This window comes from Exophiala viscosa, assembly GCF_022695815.1.
Source record: "Exophiala viscosa unplaced genomic scaffold EDD37scaffold_1, whole genome shotgun sequence".
Classification (NCBI taxonomy): Eukaryota; Fungi; Ascomycota; class Eurotiomycetes; order Chaetothyriales; family Herpotrichiellaceae; genus Exophiala; species Exophiala viscosa.
The window spans coordinates 4,529,961-4,543,501 of record NW_026944353.1 but is presented as its reverse complement, the minus strand read 5'-3'; the positions used below and the strand labels follow the sequence as shown (position 1 = coordinate 4,543,501).

The 13,541-nt window shown below is 51.3% G+C and overlaps 6 protein-coding genes across 6 annotated transcripts; 3 read left to right on the top strand and 3 right to left on the bottom strand.

The window, feature by feature from the left end:
* The first annotated feature begins 153 nt into the window (after window positions 1-153).
* On the top strand, window positions 154-1,749 carry EDD37DRAFT_618817 (thioredoxin-like protein). Its single transcript, XM_062815831.1, has 5 exons — window positions 154-566; window positions 624-723; window positions 779-888; window positions 979-1,155; window positions 1,243-1,749. The coding sequence occupies exons 1-5, from the start codon at window positions 291-293 to the stop codon at window positions 1,432-1,434; spliced, it is 855 nt and encodes a 284-aa protein (XP_062676078.1). The 5' UTR covers window positions 154-290; the 3' UTR covers window positions 1,435-1,749.
* EDD37DRAFT_85738 (uncharacterized protein) lies at window positions 1,375-3,548 on the bottom strand. The gene is made up of 5 exons (XM_062820355.1): window positions 2,313-3,548; window positions 1,956-2,250; window positions 1,803-1,906; window positions 1,593-1,749; window positions 1,375-1,542 (listed from the first exon to the last, which is right to left on the bottom strand). The coding sequence occupies exons 1-5, from the start codon at window positions 3,365-3,367 to the stop codon at window positions 1,477-1,479; spliced, it is 1,677 nt and encodes a 558-aa protein (XP_062676077.1). The 5' UTR covers window positions 3,368-3,548; the 3' UTR covers window positions 1,375-1,476.
* On the bottom strand, window positions 3,549-6,326 carry EDD37DRAFT_85808 (uncharacterized protein). Its single transcript, XM_062820357.1, has 3 exons — window positions 4,671-6,326; window positions 4,315-4,617; window positions 3,549-4,259 (listed from the first exon to the last, which is right to left on the bottom strand). The coding sequence occupies exons 1-3, from the start codon at window positions 6,139-6,141 to the stop codon at window positions 3,730-3,732; spliced, it is 2,304 nt and encodes a 767-aa protein (XP_062676076.1). The 5' UTR covers window positions 6,142-6,326; the 3' UTR covers window positions 3,549-3,729.
* On the bottom strand, window positions 6,327-7,406 carry EDD37DRAFT_85807 (acyl-CoA N-acyltransferase). The gene is made up of 3 exons (XM_062820356.1): window positions 7,359-7,406; window positions 6,819-7,294; window positions 6,327-6,765 (listed from the first exon to the last, which is right to left on the bottom strand). The coding sequence occupies exons 2-3, from the start codon at window positions 7,228-7,230 to the stop codon at window positions 6,512-6,514; spliced, it is 666 nt and encodes a 221-aa protein (XP_062676075.1). The 5' UTR covers window positions 7,231-7,294; window positions 7,359-7,406; the 3' UTR covers window positions 6,327-6,511.
* A 365-nt stretch (window positions 7,407-7,771) lies between these two features.
* Window positions 7,772-11,109, top strand: EDD37DRAFT_85705 (uncharacterized protein). Its single transcript, XM_062820354.1, has one exon. The coding sequence runs from the start codon at window positions 8,131-8,133 to the stop codon at window positions 10,888-10,890; it is 2,760 nt and encodes a 919-aa protein (XP_062676074.1). The 5' UTR covers window positions 7,772-8,130; the 3' UTR covers window positions 10,891-11,109.
* EDD37DRAFT_672080 (uncharacterized protein) lies at window positions 11,081-13,465 on the top strand (the record flags this gene model as incomplete). The annotated part of the gene is made up of 3 exons (XM_062819438.1): window positions 11,081-11,620; window positions 11,753-12,024; window positions 12,045-13,465. Exons 1-3 carry the CDS (start codon window positions 11,328-11,330, stop codon window positions 13,463-13,465), a joined length of 1,986 nt encoding a protein of 661 aa, XP_062676073.1. The 5' UTR covers window positions 11,081-11,327.
* Between the last annotated feature and the right edge of the window lie 76 nt (window positions 13,466-13,541).

Below are 13,541 nucleotides of genomic sequence, written 5' to 3'. Positions count from 1 at the left end.
TGATGCCTAAGGAAAACCGAGCAGGGCAGGCCAGATCACTTGATATGACGTGCTTGGAGCAATCAAGGGCCACATTTTTGTGGTTCACGGTCGTGACTATCCATGGTCCCTATAATCCGCGTTACGTGACGCCCTTTTCTCCAAGCATGTTGACATTCGTTCCCGTACCGTTCGATCTGTTGACATCAAGCTGACAGTCGTTCATGAAGATATGATCGCAAGAATGATGATCTGACATGACCTATTCGGCCGCGGAGCCGCTGCGGAGCCGCAGCCTCGGCTGAACTCAAATGTGGCCCCCGATGCAGGGCAACATGAACTTACCTTGGTATTTCCTGCATCACGAAGGCAAGGCCACAAATGTATTTGAGGGGCATCAGTATGGTCGAACGACTAGTATCCTGACATCCCAGATCAAGATTCTACTGTACCATCATCAACAGTCCTCGGACCGGCTGAATACTCGTTGGTTCAACAGCACTACAACAGCGATGCCTCGACAAAAAATAACACTCTTTTTCGACCTACACAGCCCTTACTCTTACCTAGCATTCTACGTGCTCAAAGTACGACTACCATCAAATGCGATAGCACCCCAATCAAGCTGATCACCCTGTCCACAGAACTCCCCAATCTTCAAACAATGCGACACAACATACATACCAGTCCTGCTGGTCGCGTTCATCAAGCTAGTCGGCCTGAACCCTCCATGGAGCAGTCCAAGTATGCATCCATATCCCTCACTTAATGATCACACAGCCTGACCAGCACTCTCCAGATAAAGTAAACTACCTGTGGACCGACATGGCGAGATGGTGCGCAGAATACAACATCCCGTGGAAACAAGGGTTCCCGGAGAACTATCCGTTCAAAGTCACTACTTTAAAGGTACCCGGCACCCCTTCTGTCCCTATCAAACATCTTCGCGGATACTTTACCTCTGACTTGCCGAGCCAACACGCTGATTGCATCTCGCAGATTCAAAGGATCTTGACGGCTTGTATGATCGAAAGTCCCTTGTGCCACGCCGACCTAGTCGCAGCACTGTACCATGCGTTCTGGGTCGAGAAGAAAGGCGTACAACTTCCCGAAGTGCACGAACCCATTGTGATCAAAATTCTTGGCCAGAACGTTGGGACGAGGATCATTGAAAGGGTAAGTCCTATTATCCAATTATCCTGACTCCTACGGCGTTGACGCCTGCACTTCGAATCTCAAACTGATCCTTTCGCATGGCAATAGAGCACTTCGGAAGAAGTCAAAGCATTGCTGAAACAGAATACTGAAGATGCGGTTGCGAGTGGTGCGCCGGGTTTACCATGGATCAAGGCAGTCAATGCCACGGGACGAGAAGAGTGCTTCTTCGGCTTTGACCACATAGGTCAGGTCACCAGATTCTTGGGACTTGAGAAATTGAATGGCCCTCATCTGTGATAGGGTGAAAAACTACAATGATTGTCCTGCTTAGATCTTCCATCACAACTTCCCACCAGTCTCCCTGGCCGCACGCTCCCTCAATTGCCGTCGAAGAATCTTGCCTGACTAGATCATACCATTAGCTCTGGTGAAGGCCGCATTTGGACAAAACCTACCGGGTTCTTGGGGATAGAATCGACAAATGCAACTCCGCCTGTCAACCACTTGATCTTCGACACACGCGCTCGCACATAGTCTGCGACATCCCCCGCTGTGATCGAGAATCCAGGTTTCAACACCACGTACGCACGAGGGTTTTCGTCGTCGGTGGCACTGCGAGACGCAATCAGCACTAGGCGCATACACTCCCTCGCTGTGAATCGTACGTCTTGACTCCAATGACAGCGGCATCCACAATCTGTGGGTGCTCAAGCAGCAATGCCTCCAACTCCGCTGGTGCAACTTGCGCTCCTCGGACTTTGATCAGCTCCTGCAAGGGATATTAGCCATGATCTCAGTTCACCAAGAGTGCACTGTACCTTCTTCCGATCGGCCATGTACCACTTCCCCGCATCATCGCGGTATGCGATATCACCAGTCTTCATCCACCCATCACTAGTGATAGTCTCGGCCGAGGCCTTGCTGTTTCGCCAGTATCCTTTCATCATGTTCGGTGAGCGGATCCAGAACTCGCCCCTCTCACCGGGTTGAGTCTCCTCTTCACCATTCTCCTTGACCAGCATAGCTTCGGCTCCAGGAACGAGCTCGCCGATCGAGATTGCGGACGGACCCAGGCTTTCGCGCTCATCCCAGCATAAGGTGATAGCTGGAGCTCTACCGAACAGATAAGTTAGTTCCTGCCCGGCATGCTTGACCGACTTCGTCATCGGACTTACTCTGACATGCCCCAAGCCTGTCTAACTTTGACCTTTGCCTTGAAAAGCTCCTCAAACTGCTGTGTAACTTCCATGCCAATGGGAGCCGCACCAGCCACGACCTTCCGCACGCTGCTGATGTCGTATGAACCGTCGCGAACAGAAGGATGTTTGGCCATAGCCACCAGTATGGGAGGAACAAGCAGCAATTCCGTGATCTTGAACGATTGAATATGGTCCAGCATGTCCGACAGATTGTATCGTTCCATAAGGAACGTTTGTATACCCCATTTCGGTGCTGTGAAGGAATAGTACAGCAATCCGAGCGCGTGATAGAGCGGGATAACACATAGACTTCGCCGCGCAGCGACAGACGTATCGCATAGTTGGATTTGCTTGAGCTGTAGCATGTTCGCAACTATACTGCGGTGAGACAGCTCAACGCCTTTGGGTAGGCCAGTCGTTCCGGATGAGTATAACAAGATGGCAGTGCGTTCGGCCAGGTCTGGTGAATTGAGCTCTTTCCAAACGAAGTACTGGGCAGCACTGTGCTCGACAAGTAAAGTGCTCCAGTGCTGATACTGCACAGCCGGCCATGAAATGTGAGCTTCATGGTTTGCAGATATATCAGTGAAGAGAAAGATTCGGTTTCCATCGAGTCCAACCAGCTTGGCCGCATCCATAGCGCGCTCGATGCAATTTTCGGCAGCAAGGACAAAACTTGGTTCGGTGTCTTTCAGTTGGTGGGCAAGTTCACGCGGCGTATATGCGGGATTGGCACTGTTGTAGATTCCACCGGCCATCAGAATGCCCATGGCAACGACCGGATTGAAGATGCTATTGCCCGAGAAGAGCATCACACGGTCACCTTCCTTGAGACCTGCCCGTGTTAGACCCATGGCGAGTCTTTTGGCCCATTCTCGGTAGGAATGAAGGGTGAGGTAATGTGTATCTGGTCTTTTCGCATCGACCAGGAGCTTGTCCTTGGAGTCAATGGAGCCTGTTGGAGATCCGAACATGAATGACGGGATCGAAGTTTCTGGCGGCGATAGTTGCCATCTCGATTTGCAAGGCATAGCTATGGTCTGACGTCGGAAATGGGTCTGCTGTTTTTGTCGATTGATTGATGGCAATCGGCAAGAGATCAGGCTTCTGCAACAGACAATATGTTATGTATCAGAGGCATCACGCATGATAAAAGTTAAGCGGCTCGGCAAGGGTCGTGCTGGCCTTGTCTAAGTATAGAGAGGGTTCAATATCCTCGGAGCCGCAACGCCACTGCAGGTCCTGGAGCTGAGTTTCTGCTTACATCTGGGGCTGACACATAAAGCACGTGTAATCCTACAGCCGTAGGAGCAGCCTCAATTGGTGGTCAGGCCTGGCTACTGATGCCGGTACGGAGTTTTTCGTATGTTACTTGTTGCGGCGCGTCCCTTGTTTACAGGTTATTCTCAGGATTGTCATGAGACCAGCAGTCCATCAGAATATCGCCGTAATGCCGCATAAGGTCGTCCAACGCCGGACGGGCTGTGTGAAGTCCAGAGACTGTAGATTCCAAAGTCACAAGGCAGGTCAAGAGAGGCTTGACAGATCCCATCCAGTCGGTTGAATACTGGGGAAGCGTTGTCGGCCCGGACCAGTCTTGATCTTCTGCAAAGCCGTTCATGTTGACATCGATGGTATGCTCGATAGCCTTGGTGAGCGCCATGACAACAAGGCTCGTGTTTGCATGGTGACATATAAAGTGTAATTGTAATTGAATGCTGTTGAGAAGCTTAAATTCTCCCGCTGCCGATACATTGACGATACGTTGCGCAATGGCAAGAACAGATTGCACCGCTGACCTTTGAAGCTTTCCCGCTCTGGCCAGAATCGAGGGTCTTTCCTCAGGCGGAAGGATCTCTGCTGCAGAGTGGAGGTGCTCGACGAGACAGAACACACTGAGATTCCAGAACAGAAGGAGAAATCCTACGAAATGGGCTCATCAGTACTGTGATTCAATCATAAGAACACTGAGACTGACCGCAAGACAGTTTTGGTTTCTCCGAGAGTCGGTAGAACGAAATGGTACAGTGCTCGAGCCATGAGATGTATGCGGTAGCATAATCATCCACTACGTTGCATGATTGCTGTACCAATCGTCTCAAGTCGCTAATGTCTAGGGGTGTACGGGTTTTCGTTGTGCTCTGACGCAGATTGATCACTTGTCGGAAGACATGAAAGAGATCTCCTGCCGCATTTTGACAGGTCGCTGAGACCTCCTGATCGAAGCCGACAACCTGCTCCGGGATGTTCGTTCGTAGCTCCTTACCATTGACCTGCTTGCCTGAACGAAAGAGTCAGTGGATTGACACAAATTCGTACTCAATTGATTCACACCTTTCAACTTCAGTGGCGCGTCTTCTAGAATGCAAGCCCTGGGATGCAGCATTGACGCTATAGTATCGCGCAAATACGCATACCAGTTGAAAATCCTGAGCGAAGAATGCAAGAGAAATCGATACGTCGATTGTGGTTCCAAAATCTCGCAGTAGTCGTCAATGAGCCCGTGGAGTTCTTGCATCTGATACAGAGCAAGGTCGGCGATGTCGAGGGGACTTACATTGAATCTTTCGCTCGAGGTAGCTTCAGGAGGGATTGTTGTCATTTGAAAGAGAAACACCGCGTACAAGTGGATGAAGGAACGGGTTTCCTTCGACGCCACAAGGAGTTCGTAAGCATTGAACCAGGCTGCTGCAAAAACATGCGGAGTCTTAGAGTAGCTGGTTCCGGCATCGCAGCCCACCAGCGATATGTCAGGAACGCTTACGAAGGGTCTCTGAACTGTGAATTTCCGGGCTTCCTTTTGGGGAGCAGGCGCGAATTGTAAGGAAAAGGCCTGTAGAGTCGCAGTCAAGGTACGTTCGTCCTGCTTGCGTCTTTTAGGCTCGAGGACGTTACCGTACAGCGAGCCAAAGTTGTCCAGAAATCGAGCTATACCAATCATGGTAACTTTGTTGATTTGACTTGCTAGATCTTCAAGGGTATAGCCAGGATTTTGCAGTGCAACAGTCCGTACGCCAGATGATGACCGCTTCCAGGTCGGCATTCGGGTTCTCGCTAATGCATGATCTGTGTCTTGCTTCGATAGCGGAATCTCAGCACAGTCAGCGTCGAAGGAGTACCGATAGGATCCTGCAAAGAGGTTGCAATTGTAGTCGAGATATCTTGTAGTGATTCCGGACATCATTGATTCATATACCTCACCGAGGTTTTGATTGACTAGGTGGAGTTCCGTACTTGAGTTGAGCAAATGAATCGGACTACCTCGCCAGGGCCCCAGCACGCTTTTAGTGTGGGCGGGAGACACGACCCTGCTCTGTCGATTGCCTTGTGTGCTTTTGGAAGCCGCTGTTTCAACATCGTCGGAGTCTGTGTGGTTGACAACATTGTCCACAGTCGCACCCACACCCGTCATCAGTTGTGCCCATTCAGAAGCAAGATTTCCAAAGAACATATCGTCACCCACCAATCCGTGAACCGGAAAAGGCCATGCTACCTGACCTGGAGCAGACCCATCATACTGGAACTCGCTCGGTGTTACAGTATCGGTGGCCCTAATGTCCTGTGGTAAACCTGCACCTTGTGACAAAAGGTGTCCCTGTAGCGTTACTGGAGGACATGTTCTTTTCGTTCTCTTCTGATTCAGCCTCGATGTGACGAAATCATATGTGCAGTCTCGACCAAGATGGAAGCAATTCAAACATGTGGCCGCCATGCCAAGTTGAACATTCGGAGGAAATGCGCACCGTCGCTTTGATCGTCGACATGCATCGCATGAAGAGTTCTGCTTGCGCGCTGCAGCTGACATTTGCGCGATCCAAATTCAAGAAGTTGACATTATCTCAGCCAGAAGCAGTGTGACCACGATCCTGCAGAAGGATTCGAACACATTTGCTAATCCTGGATCAACCACGATAATTCACCCTCGTGGACTGGATAACTGGTGCGAGATGGCCTCCCTCTGGACAGGTATCCTGACATTGTGGTGCGATGAATGATTGTGGAAAGGATGTCAAGCGTTGGACTTGCGTTGTAGTCAGGATTGTGTGAGCTTACATGCCACCTGAGGCGGCTCCGAGGCAATGGCTTTCAGGCCCCCAACTGATCGACATTTGTGCATAGGGTTAAGTTACAGTATGAGTGATTTGTGGGGTTGGTGTTGGAGAGCCTTGTTAGAATCAAGCGTCTTCGCTTGCGGCCTTGCGCACCATACAGATGTTGAAGTGATCTCCTTCACTCCAAGGCGCAAGGTCAAGGCGCAATTTCGCAACCTCCTTGAATCCAAACTTTTCGTACAATCTGAAGCCTGCAGGTGCACCTTCAACGTAGGTGGCAAGTCCGCGATCATCAGCACGTTCTAAACCCCAGGTCAACAATTTCGAGGCGGCTCCTTGATTCTGATACTTTGGAGAGGTGCCGACCGCGGCTAGATCTTGACCAAGAGTCAAGGGCTGGGTCTTCACAGGCTTATATATAATGACTTACATGCGTAAGGTGATCGTTCGCCGATATTGGCAGCGACCACTTCGTGGCGTTTCCTGATGCTGTTGTGAATCAGGGCATTACCCAGCTGCTTGTTTGCATCTCGAGGCAACGGATATTCATCAATCAGCATTTCTTCCTCAATCTCTTCTTGGGTTCTGGAGGGAAAGAAGTTCCAGATAGCGTAACTGGCAACCTCACCAGACGATGAGTGTTTCGCTATCACGATCTGACATGTAGGATCATTTTCCATGTCATGCTCAAATGCGCGCACAAAGTGAGTTACCGAAGCGCGTGTAGGACCTTTGGGAAATATGACGGGGAATCCATGGTCATTGGCGCAGGCGTCGAATTGTACACGAACGATTGCTTCGAGATCAGATGAAGACGCAGGAAGCACCACGAAGACGGGCATCTCCCCTCGTACACTTTTCAAATTCCAGAGGCCCCTTGCAGTAGACAATCGAGAAGGAGCTTTGCTAGATACAAAAAGTCAGCTCGGCCGCGACGCAGCTGACATGCTAGTTTTGCAGGGGATCTCACACAACAGCAGAAGGCGTCCTTGAAGGCTATCACAGAAAGGCCTCGATCATGTTGGTTGCCGACACTATCACAATCGCATGGTGTTGGAGGAGGATCTGCTGGAACACGATAGGTTTGAATAATATGAGATTCGATGCCGTCAGTTTATCGGCCATCTTAGCTAATCTTGAGTTCTCGAGGGGATCCCAGGCCAGCACAAGGAACACGGCAGGGAACTCTGTGTTACAGCAAGGTTCTTCCGGCACCGTTCGTCCAGAGTTCCGGCGGCGCTGCAGGGGCTTTGGCTGCAGAGCCAGTCAAATCGCGGTACCTCTTCCCCGTCTTTCTGCACTATGAGGTGCAGTGGACCCCTATAAATGCAGCGCAAAGCTGTCACGCCCAGCCAATAAATTGGGTTTTCTAGGCTATCTTAGGTAAGTTTGGAGCAATAATATCTTGAGTTATAGCAATTCTCCGGGGCACTTGCAATTTTGGCCCATCAGCCAACCTGTGGATCTCATTTTATTCCTGCAGTTACATATCATTTCTTCATGCGCTGTACTTCTGCCTCTTGGTCGACCGATCTCACGCAAGCTTCTCATCCACGCATCGGCGCTGAATCTACTACCACGCAGCTAACACGTTTGTCCGATATATTCGCACGCAAAGAGACCCAGTCCACGGCTATTCGTGTGCCTTGCGACCACCGAAACGACCTCCAGAACGCTTCCGCGCACAATCCCATGCTGACATATGACTTGTCGCGAGAGACCTGCTCAAAGAAGACACTGCGATGGCCCACGCGCACGCGCATCCTATTTCTCACGATCTCTTCACGCAAGAAATGCCTTCTTCGCCGACCCTCACAAACCCTGACATGATCCTCCCATATCGGCCTCGTCAGACGTCGAGCCCGAGTCCACTGGCTTCTTCTCCGCTACTGCGAATGCAGTCCATCCCCGAGCGACCTGATTCTGGAGTCTCGTTGAACTCGTCTCAGCCAGATCTAGACCAGTCCGTCGAGTTCGGCGTAGCAACGGCCGTCAGAGTGCCCTCGCAGATAGTGTCCCCCGTGGATCTGTCTTTTGCCGGCTATGAGCACGGAGGACCTCTGAGCGATATCGGCGAGGAAGAAACTCCTCGATCAAAGAGGAGCCGGAGAATTGGCAGTCCTGTGAGACCAGATCCATCTTCCCCAACGCCTGCGGCGCGCGATCAGCGCCCAGCGATAAGGTCCAGCAACCGCTCTTCGGTTAGCGACGAGTCCGAAATCGGAAACTGGGAAGATTTCGACACATCGAGGATGATGAATGGGAGGCTGGCCGCGGACGTAGCCAAAGTCTCAGACGACAAGCTTGAAGACTTTGAAAGCAAAAGGAACAGCGCGGTCGCCACAAGCACCGAGGACGAGATGGCCTTACTCAACGAACGAGCTGAAAAGATACTCGAACAAGCAAGGTTGAGGCTGACGAACATGGAAGACAATTTGAGCAAAGCAAGGCACAGCGTTCTTTTGTTTGCGAGGTCGTCACCCAATTCCTCGGATCTTCATCAGCCAGCCGGAGGACTCTATCGTTCCATTTCTTTGGCAGGAGCGACTCGCAAACCACGATCCGTGCATCACGTTGTGAGGGCAAATTCGACGCACAGCCGTACTGGGAGTGACACGACTCCAGCCTCTGGTCTCAAGCGCTTGTCAAGTCTTGCGGAGGCACGATCAGCGAGCGCACAGGAATATGGTCAGAAGCAGGAATCTCCTCAGCAATACCAGTCTTCTCCCCTGATGCACTTAGCTGGCCCTTCCCCAGCCAGTAATCGCAGCTACAATTCGCCGCTTCGTGCATTGAAGGAGGAACAAGGCACCCCAAGCACCAGTAATACTTCTCCAGAATCTCTCGGCCCTCGAGGTCTGGGTATCAACAATTTATCGACTTTGTCTCGGGAAGATGTGTCTCAGATGGCGAGCAGTCCCAGTACCACTGTAGCCCGATCACCTTCCCAAGTCTCGACTCGTTCGACTAAAGAAATCCGCGAACAGATGTCCGATTTGCGACACCGTATCGCAGATCTGAAAGACAAAGCCCAAGCCGACAGCTTGCGAAGGCGGAGTGCGCAGAGCTTGAGAACTGCCAGTCCTTTCATGAGTGCCCCTACACCAGAACAGTGGTACACCAGTGCTCCGGAATACAAAGAGGGGGGTAGTCCACTCAACACAAATGCTGGCATGGGTTGGAGTCCTTCTCAGCAGACAAAGGGCGTCGAAACGCAATTCATCCCAGTCACCCCCGAAGCACAACGGTTCCTCAATGTTGAACAGCCTGCGACAAGTGAGTCTCGACTGTTGAGTGAGGTTAAAACGGACAGAAACACGCCGAGTCTTCACAAGTCCAAAAACATGCAACCAATCCCATTTGAAAATCCTCGTTCGGTTATCCAGGAGTCGAACTACGAAGACGCAGCCGAAGAGTTTGATGAGGACGAGCCCGTTGCAAAATCCCAAGAAGAACAGATTTATCTAAATGAAGTGCTAGAGGAAAGTTTACAGGAGATCGAATCAGATATTGGTCCCGACCCGGCTCTGTCTGCAGAGCAGAGTGCTGGACGACACGAGGATAGGCTGGACGCTTTTGATTACGAAAACATGTTTCTTCATAGTGCGCTTGGAAATTATGCTGGCAAGGGAACTGGAAGCCCAACACCAAGCGAAAGCGACAGCGGTAGTGTGGTAACCACACGTATGGACCAAAACACGCCAACTGCTGAAGACGAAGATGATGAGGAAACACAACCAACACCGATCAGAAAAACTGGCGAAAGATCATCGACCCCAACACCAGTGCAAAATACTTTTCCTAAGTCGACTCTCATCTCGGATTCGATGGTGGACCTTGAAGAACCTCCTAAACCCTGGACGAAGACTGTCCGGAGCAACAGCATGGATTCTATGTCCACCGTGGCCACTTTTGAGACAGCCGCTGAAGGAGCTGGCGAGGAGGATCTAGATGAGGACGATTTGCCAAATGAAATCCTGCAATGGGGAAACGGAATCAACTTCCCTCAACCACCCACCAGCCCGCGACACGAAATGGCACCGCCAATGTGGCCAACAGCAGTAACAAGCGGAAGTTTTCCACAAATGCATATGAGACAGCCGCGAGAGATGCAATCTCAAGGATCTGTGGTTACAAATGGCATACCAACGCCGCCTACCCAATCACCCAGCATGACTTTCACAGGATCTCCATCATTGGTTCATGTCAGAAATCATACTCGATCGAATAAGAACGCCATCGACCACCCTGCCAACACCGAAATTTTGATGGAAAGCTTGATCAAGCTCGCAGATCCGGACTTCTCGATAACCGAGGGGCAGGGGTCTGAGACATTTTCGCATATCGACAAGGATCTGGTGCTCGACCTTTTGCGAGCCGTGGGAGGTGTATGTGATCAGATTCTCAAAGCGGACAGCCAACACGAAATACGTGCTGTGAAGGTGCTGCGAAGAAGGTTGGATGAATCGAAAAGGGTCTTGGAGGGTCATAATGATGAATGATGAAGGCAGGAGAAGGATGATGTTTCGCGATTTGTACAAGTGGTGGACGAGCGACCAATTGTACCAATTCACAAGAGTTGTAAGGACGCTCAGAAGTGATGACTGTCTTTCTAGCAACCTTTCAAGTACCTTGAGGAGATGATGCGTTTGGCGCATGAACAGGCAAGATCTGCCTCCCAACATATATACCCCTGCATATTTATGGACATCTGAACACACTCATACCCCCAAACTCCCTACACCGTACATTGTACGCATTTTCCATTCAAGGCTAGTCGCGCGAGCAGCGGCATGCACAAGTACGGCAGTTCAAAGCGACCGCATACGAGGATGCAAGGTGACCCTTTCGAGGTGGTTCAAGCCTCCAACCTGCAAGTCATTACACGGGTCCTAGAGTGCACCAGGGACCGGTGTCGAAAGCACCCAGGTCTAGCGAGATGACGCTTCTTGAGATCGTGCAACCGAATTCCAAAAGAGGCAGTAGCTCGATCGTGAGAGGACTCCTTTTGGAAGTGCTCAAGGAGTTGAAGGAAAGTGCATTGCCTCTTGAGGTCATGCATTGGCCAGCCAGGGTCCATTTGAGAAATGTGATACATCAGAAAGTCCAGAACACGGTTCAACTTGGCGTCCAACGTCCCAAAGTTCGGTTGCACAACCCATCCCGGGGTTGGATCCCTGATCGCCTTACCATTTACGGCCAGTCATCTCGCACTCAGCCTTGTCCTGGCCTGTAAGTCGAGCCAGTCACCCAATTCTCTCCCGCTCGCGGCTGCGCTAGTCGTGCCGACGCAGGCGCAGATTAGCCGACCATGATGTACATTGGGGCCCTCTTTGACACGGTGTGCACCACAACATCATACAGATTTCAACGTCGTTCGATGGTTCTAAGGCTCTGGCCAGGAGAGAAAATAGATCATGCAGATTGTTGCCCTCTTGGTCAGATTGGGCAAATATCAGAAGTGGCTGGAGGTAGGTTCTTCGGATATATATCTTCCATTCGGCTACCAACTGTCTTCCTGTCCCTCGCTCTGCATGGTCTAATCTGCTCCTTCCCTATTCTCTGCCCCAGCGAACATTTTGCCGCAACTGATCCGTCTGAAACAAATTCTTCCCATTCATTCTCAATGTTGAGTGGTATGCTGAAAATCCGACAGCTGTCGATGCACTATACTCAAGGAGGGACACAAACCATCAAACAGCCTACAGACATCAAGTCCACCAAGAGGAGTGCCGACTTGTATGCACAGCCATGGATAATAGCGCAGGAATGGGACACCGCGGCTCGCTACAGTCACTGCCCAGCTTTTCTCAATTGATCCAGGGCATACCACCTGCACCTCTCCGGATTTCCAACCACATAGAAGGGAAGAGCCGACCCTTCATTCAGGCCTACCGAGTACAGCGGCTTCTCGGTTGCAGCGTTGACACCGTGATTTCTCCCAGTTTGCTGCCTGAAACGGAGGACAACGACTCTGCGAAGAGCGACTCGAACTCGTCTTCCCGCGACCACCAACCCTGCTCACCTTCGCACATGACACCAGCATCGCCACGGTCATATTCCTACCCGAGTGATCATGAACTCGGCTTGGAGGGGCTACAAGACTTGATCAGCCGGCCTGACGTAGACGTCAATGCCTTGATCCAGCGTATTTTCGAGTTTTTGAATGGACCAATGCAGCCTGCATATGAACAAGGCTGGTACCGTCCGGATGCCTCGGACAATGCATTCAGTAGAAGACTCGAAGAAGCCATCTCTATACTCGGCCGAGATGAGCTCGCCGAGGCCTACTTCTTCCGACAGGAAGGCCGTGAGCCGTATGGCTACTCTCCCCACGGGATCTCTTGCGCGAGGAAGACCTCCACCATGAAGCAGACCGACGTGGGATCTCCGACTTTGACCCAACCTGATCCCGGGCCCGTGGCCAAGCCGGAAAAGCAGCAAAAGAACTCGAGTGAGCAGGAACGGCGCTGTCGACATCGATACTGTCAAATGCAAAGTGATCTTCGCTGTTCTGAGATTGCTTTCCGATGTGGCGAGCAGCACGCGAGGATCGAGCACGACAAGATAGCCAAGACGAGAGAGAACGGCAGCAAATGCCAAAGCGCAAAAGGAACAGGTAAGGACGAGCAGCTGTTCGCAGCCGTATATGCACATGAACTGAGCGCGAGGATCATCCAGCTGGAACATGATGGTCGCAAGCGAGCGGAGACGATTGTACGTCTGCTATGCCAACTCTTACTTCGCTCGCAAGGTGTAAAATGCGGTGGTGGAGCCAATCGACATCTTTCCAGGTCACCGCCCCATTTTCCGAGGGATCACTCGATAGTCGCGGGCGTGAAGCGATTTGCGGATGATGAGATCACAAGTCGGCGCTGTTGGACGAGAGCCTCAGAGCGCGATATCGCGAATTCATCAAGAGCAAACAGCCCATGGAAACGTCCGCGGAGTCTAACTCATGATGGAACGCCCTTATCCCCAGAGAGGACCCAGTCACCTACGCCAGAGTCAAGCTCCGAAGGAGCCTTTTCTCCGTATGAACAGGGTCGAATGATCAAAGCAGAGCATTTGCATTGATTTCTATCAACGAGATGCTGCAGAGAAGCCTTTTGAAGGACAGACAAATGTACCATATACAGTGTGACTTCGCGGG

Coding starts and splice junctions, on each gene's coding strand:
- EDD37DRAFT_618817 (XM_062815831.1), top strand. CDS start 291: ATGTGGCCCCCGATGCAGGGCAACATGAACTTACCTTGGTATTTCCTG. Junction 724..778: donor CCCTCCATGGAGCAGTCCAA/GTATGCATCCAT, acceptor AGCACTCTCCAG/ATAAAGTAAACTACCTGTGG. Junction 889..978: donor TCAAAGTCACTACTTTAAAG/GTACCCGGCACC, acceptor TGCATCTCGCAG/ATTCAAAGGATCTTGACGGC.
- EDD37DRAFT_85738 (XM_062820355.1), bottom strand. CDS start 3,367: ATGCCTTGCAAATCGAGATGGCAACTATCGCCGCCAGAAACTTCGATC. Junction 1,907..1,955: donor ACATGGCCGATCGGAAGAAG/GTACAGTGCACT, acceptor TATCCCTTGCAG/GAGCTGATCAAAGTCCGAGG. Junction 1,750..1,802: donor GCTGTCATTGGAGTCAAGAC/GTACGATTCACA, acceptor TGCGTCTCGCAG/TGCCACCGACGACGAAAACC.
- EDD37DRAFT_85808 (XM_062820357.1), bottom strand. CDS start 6,141: ATGTCAGCTGCAGCGCGCAAGCAGAACTCTTCATGCGATGCATGTCGA. Junction 4,618..4,670: donor CGCGCCACTGAAGTTGAAAG/GTGTGAATCAAT, acceptor TCTTTCGTTCAG/GCAAGCAGGTCAATGGTAAG. Junction 4,260..4,314: donor GAAACCAAAACTGTCTTGCG/GTCAGTCTCAGT, acceptor CCCATTTCGTAG/GATTTCTCCTTCTGTTCTGG.
- EDD37DRAFT_85807 (XM_062820356.1), bottom strand. CDS start 7,230: ATGCCCGTCTTCGTGGTGCTTCCTGCGTCTTCATCTGATCTCGAAGCA. Junction 6,766..6,818: donor CGAACGATCACCTTACGCAT/GTAAGTCATTAT, acceptor CTCTTGGTCAAG/ATCTAGCCGCGGTCGGCACC.
- EDD37DRAFT_85705 (XM_062820354.1), top strand. CDS start 8,131: ATGGCCCACGCGCACGCGCATCCTATTTCTCACGATCTCTTCACGCAA.